Here is a 5,301-nt window from a genome sequence, read left to right on the forward strand (position 1 = left end):
ATATTTCATATTTACATTGGTCTATAATCAAAACGCATTAATAAAAAAAATTTCACATTGAAAATAAATATGATACATGTATATATAAATTGTTTTTGCTCTTATTAATTTGTTTTGATTACGATTATACGAAATGTATTAATAATCAGTCACATAGAACGATACTCTATTTACAGTCTTTACTGCGTCCATTATTTTTTCTTGTTTTTCTTTTTTTTCTTTTACTATATAAAACATAATAGATTTTCTGATTTCAGAATCAAATTTCCATTTTTTACACGTCACATTATTGCTTGTAGCAGCATATTATATATTAACACGAGAATAGTATTCTCTTTCCCTGGGTTTTGAAACTTATTTATAATACATAATTATATTTTATTTTTTATACAATCCTCGGTTGAAGTTATTTACAATTCATCATGCAATGGTATCTCAATGATTACCATAAGTCTTTCGACCAACATTATTTGTTGATTGATTAACGAGATACTATCCTCATCAACATATTTGCTTAAGTCTTCGTAAAAATCTACCAAGTCATTAATAGTATCTAGAATCTCATGTTGATTCTTGTGAAATTCTTTTTTACATATGGTACTAACCCTTATCATATTTTCAATAATAACTTCTAGTAATTCATAATTCTCAATTATGGTTGGATCGTCAAGCTCTTGCTTAAAAATTCTTATCATTAAATTCATTACATTTTTACAATATCCATGAATTATTAATCTATTTCTAAAAGCAGTCACAGCATATTCGTCTGTTGTATTATCATCATATTCTTCAGGTTCAGCAGCATATCCTATATCTTGTCTTTCAATGATCAAGTCATTGACAAGTCTCATAACTCGGATTTTTGATTCAAAATCTTCGTCTTCTTCGATCAAGATTTTAACAAATAATTCTAGACCTCCATAATCGAGAAATGATTTTTGAGCTTCAGGAAAATTTCGTATTAAGGCACTCAATGCGTAAAGACATCTAGTCTTCACTAAATGTTTCGTAGTTATCCATAACAATCGTAGAACCTTTTGTATTAGACCTGCTTCTAACGCTTTATCTTGTACTTCTGGATTTAATTGAGCGGCAGCGCCTAAAAGCTTTAAAGCTTCAGCTTTTATATTACTATATGTACTGTTCAAACACGGTATTACGATCTTAGTTAACCTGTAAATTTTTAACAAATAATGAGCTTTCTTTTTTACATTTAAATTTAACACGTTTAAGCAACGTCGATTTGTAATAACTGACAGTTAACTTTTGAACAGAAACAGCTCCGTGCTCAATGTATTAGTAGAAAGTGAAGGAGAAAAAAGAATAAAATTAAATAAAATATTACTTACCCTCCCATATTAGCAAATAAACGGCCATTGTCGACATGATGAATTATGTATTCTAAAGCATTAAGAGTTTCCAAAATGATTGCAATATCTTTATCTAGTAAACGTGATTTACTCATGGTGTCTTTAAATATTTGAAATTTTTTAAATAAGGCATCAAAAAGTTGTTTATCTGATTCAAGAACCATATCACTAGTTGAAAGTTTGTACGGCAATTTCTTAATGAATTTAGGTGCGTTATCAAAGTTATTTTTTACATTTGGAACCTGAAAAATAGAAATCAAAATACAAATATTATAACGCCGTTAAAAAAGATAAAATGTATATAAACTTTCAATTTATTTAATTATCGAGAAAAATATTTTTAATTACTTTCGTATCAGGTGACTTATTATCAGTTTTCTCACTTTCTCTCATTTTCAATAAATTTCTTATGGTATCAGTGGAAATCTCTACATCATCTAAATTTTCTTTTATCAAAGGATCATCCTCTTCCGATTTAATTACTTCATCCGGATGTAATATTAAAGATCTTGAAGTGTTACTATCATTTAAATCTTTATCCTCCTTTTTTTCCTGATCCATTAATTTAGCTTCAACAAGTCCAGTTTGCATATTATATCTTATATGTAGTCCTTTCGGTAACGCTAAGCCTTTAACACAAATTTTATTTCATATTAGTTATTTATTTTATTAAAATATATATCATTATATCATATTATATTGGTCTCTCATATTATTATTTATAATTATATTATAATAATATATTTAGATAAAATCAAATAAAAAAGAGAAGAAAGAAATTGTTTATTATACATTATTAAATGACAATCAAGTAGAATAAAGGAAAGAAAAAAATTTGAATTTGAATCTACATTATAGTGTTTTTGTTACCACGATAAATTATCGAACGATCAATTTAACTGACGTGGTCTTACGATATATCTTATCATACCACATTATATTATATCACATAACACAACAAACATTTATATCAATTATCAATAATACCTTTTTTAACAATTTGCCATTCATTTGTTGCTACGAAAACACTTTCGTTTTTTTCCGAATAAGCGAAAATAAATAAATGGAAATAAAAGAGAAATACGTAAAGGTTTTTATCGGCACGCATTTTGATGAATTCAAAAGAGTTGAGATAAAATTTGTTAATCTGTCAAATAAATTAATTTTCAAATATTTTGTTTAACAATTCTATGTCGATATGAAAATATTTAATCACACTTTAACAATCAAATTTAATTTTCCCACTAATTCTTTATATCGTTTGTACACGTTTTGAACAGGTGCTAAAGATGAACCTAACTTAACTACTGAACTCTTGATTATTTTCTGTAACGCTACGTTGCGCTAGTGTCACTTATTTTATAATACAAAAATTCGACATTGAATAAACGTTGACCTTCGATCATCCAAATATCTACATACACAATACTAATGTATGATCTTTAATTAAATCTTTTTTCAATATGTTAATATTTAGTTAGATTTATTCGATTTAAAAAAGAAAAATTCACTTCACAATTATTAAAGTATTTAATTTAAACGAATAACGAAATAATCGAATTAATCGAATGTTACGAAGGCTATTGAATAATCAGATTCATGACAAGCGTAATCTACCTCAATTTTGTATAATTTAATAGCACTGCTATCTATTGATTCGAAAGTGAACTATAATGCAACATGGAATTTTAATTACTAGCAACTAGGGTTTTTGGATGTTACATTTCCGATTAAAATAACTATAATTCCGGAAATGCGTTTATTGTAAATGTACTTTAAGTTGGTAGATAGTGATGCAACCATTTTCCATTACTATTTTCTGTTTCTGTATCACGTTTTTTTCATAAGAACCTCAGATATTTTTAGGAATTGATTGGAAGTAAACCATTTAAAAAAATGAATTGTGTGGTAAGAAATTTACTTCGTGGTTCTGCGATTAGAAATATTTTATCCTCAACTTCTAACAATGTTTCAACGAGTAGCAATTTATATAGAACGTTGTGGAACATGTGCAACCGGCAAAACGATGCTGTAGTATCGTTAACTGTTCCAAAGGTTCACAGTTTTCTAAATTATAGTTATGAAAGTAAAAGAAATGCTCATACCAAAGGTATAGTCAAAATTTGTTTCAATGCGTATAAGTTTATTTATTGTATGATAATTTTCATTTATTAATTGATATTTAATTTTTTTTATATGAAATAATATTATATTGTTAAGTAAAAATATATTTATTATTTTTATTATCAGCGGAGAAAGAATTAGTAGAGTTCCTAGCTGAAGAAATAGTTGCAGAGAAGAAAGCGCAGAAGTTGAAAACAATTCCAACAGAATTAAATGGTTTCAAAGTATCACTGGACAGTGCTGAAGTTACTCTTGAGAAGAAAGATAAAGGCGAAGAGTAAGATTAATATAAAATTTAACATACGATGTATAAACAGGTTGTCCTGGTTAATTGTTCATGTAAAATTATCCCATGTATGCTTGTACCAACAATTACAGGACATCCTGCATATATAATAACTTTATAAATTCTTAATTTCTAATACTAGTATATAATAATTTCATTTTACTTTTCAACACAGAATAATAGTTTCTTTCAATATAAATCATACGGTTGACAACAATACTGAACCCGAAATTGATCCTCAAAGCGATCAAGCAGATATCGGCGAAATGAAAAGCAAACCATCATTTACTGTAGATATAATTAAAGGAAATCAAACTCTAGGATTTACATGTTCATTTAACACTGAACCAGGAGCATCCGGTGCTGATGATAGTTATAGTAAGTATTAATTGCTTATAGTTTGAATGAATTAATATATTCAAAGATTGTGTGATATATAACCAAAGCGTTGAGTACAAAATGATGGTTTAAATCATTTTGAAAATTATCCTTTGGAAAATTAAATACATTCTTATTAATTATTATTTCTAACCATTTGTTATATGAAATATATAAATGAGAATGTAACACTGCTATTACATGATAGTATAAAAATTTGCATTCATTACTTTTTTATTTTTTTAATAAGATAAATGTTATATATTTCATTGATATTTTTCAGATGACATTTTTGGTATCGATGAAATTACTTTTTACGAAGGAGAACATAGTGATAAAGTTTATGCAGTTGCTGGTGAAATTATTGATGGTGTTAGTATCCTTTGTACTGTGGAATTTAATACTTTGCTTTCACAAATTTATATGATTCTATTATTCTTTTCTCTTTTTGTAGTATCTATATGACCTCTTGATGAATTATCTCGAAGAGAAAGGTATTTCTAATGAATTCGCTGAAAAAATCATCGAACTTAGTACAAATTATGAACATACGGCATATGTTAGTTTATTAGAAGGACTTTCCAAATTTACCTCTAGTAAATAAGTTTCTACATTCTATCATTGCATTATTATTTTTACTTTCTAATAGAACAATGTAATCGTCATGGTAATATCTTAAGTATTGTTAATGTCATAATTTTACATATAGTATATGTAAAAAAAGTCAATTTTTTTTGTAGACTTCCGTATTTATCAAGCAAATATAAATAACATCATCTCGTTGAAATATTTATAAAATAGTTTATCCAAGTTTTATTTCATGTTCTTACCATTATAATTGTATAGTAACAATAATATACAAAGTATAATAAAAAATGCTATCTGATAATTTATCTTTCTAAATAATAGTAGGCAAAGTATTGTATATGTAATCTTAAAATGATATAGAAATTTAATTATTTGTTCATACATATTGAAAACAGAAATAGAATTCAAACAGATTGAATTTAAAGAATTAAAAATTCATTAGACTCTATTTTTCTTTCCATTTATCTTACATTATCCTTCCAATCTTTACAAATAATTAAATATATCATACGCGTATATATATATATAGTCACACATTTTTTATATATATAATTA

The 5,301-nt window shown here is 26.2% G+C and overlaps 2 protein-coding genes across 2 annotated transcripts; one reads left to right on the forward strand and one right to left on the reverse strand.

Moving 5' to 3' along the window:
• Window positions 1–224: 224 nt before the first annotated feature.
• On the reverse strand, window positions 225–3,019 carry LOC106791690 (nucleotide exchange factor SIL1). The gene is made up of 4 exons (XM_014757535.1): window positions 2,358–3,019; window positions 1,719–1,999; window positions 1,350–1,612; window positions 225–1,173 (listed from the first exon to the last, which is right to left on the reverse strand). The coding sequence occupies exons 1-4, from the start codon at window positions 2,476–2,478 to the stop codon at window positions 411–413; spliced, it is 1,428 nt and encodes a 475-aa protein (XP_014613021.1). The 5' UTR covers window positions 2,479–3,019; the 3' UTR covers window positions 225–410.
• Window positions 3,020–3,130: 111 nt separating this feature from the next.
• On the forward strand, window positions 3,131–5,044 carry LOC106791692 (complement component 1 Q subcomponent-binding protein, mitochondrial). Its single transcript, XM_014757538.1, has 5 exons — window positions 3,131–3,480; window positions 3,621–3,771; window positions 3,956–4,158; window positions 4,442–4,530; window positions 4,613–5,044. Exons 1-5 carry the CDS (start codon window positions 3,267–3,269, stop codon window positions 4,760–4,762), a joined length of 807 nt encoding a protein of 268 aa, XP_014613024.1. The 5' UTR covers window positions 3,131–3,266; the 3' UTR covers window positions 4,763–5,044.
• Window positions 5,045–5,301: the final 257 nt, after the last annotated feature.

The sequence above is a fragment of the Polistes canadensis genome, unplaced genomic scaffold (genome assembly GCF_001313835.1).
Source record: "Polistes canadensis isolate GaletaPanama2010 unplaced genomic scaffold, ASM131383v1 scaffold_332, whole genome shotgun sequence".
Classification (NCBI taxonomy): domain Eukaryota; kingdom Metazoa; phylum Arthropoda; class Insecta; order Hymenoptera; family Vespidae; genus Polistes; species Polistes canadensis.

Coding starts and splice junctions, on each gene's coding strand:
- LOC106791690 (XM_014757535.1), bottom strand. CDS start 2,478: ATGCGTGCCGATAAAAACCTTTACGTATTTCTCTTTTATTTCCATTTA. Junction 2,000..2,357: donor ATGGCAAATTGTTAAAAAAG/GTATTATTGATA, acceptor TTTGTGTTAAAG/GCTTAGCGTTACCGAAAGGA. Junction 1,174..1,349: donor TTATTTGCTAATATGGGAGG/GTAAGTAATATT, acceptor AAAAATTTACAG/GTTAACTAAGATCGTAATAC.
- LOC106791692 (XM_014757538.1), top strand. CDS start 3,267: ATGAATTGTGTGGTAAGAAATTTACTTCGTGGTTCTGCGATTAGAAAT. Junction 3,481..3,620: donor AAGAAATGCTCATACCAAAG/GTATAGTCAAAA, acceptor TTTTATTATCAG/CGGAGAAAGAATTAGTAGAG. Junction 4,159..4,441: donor CGGTGCTGATGATAGTTATA/GTAAGTATTAAT, acceptor GATATTTTTCAG/ATGACATTTTTGGTATCGAT.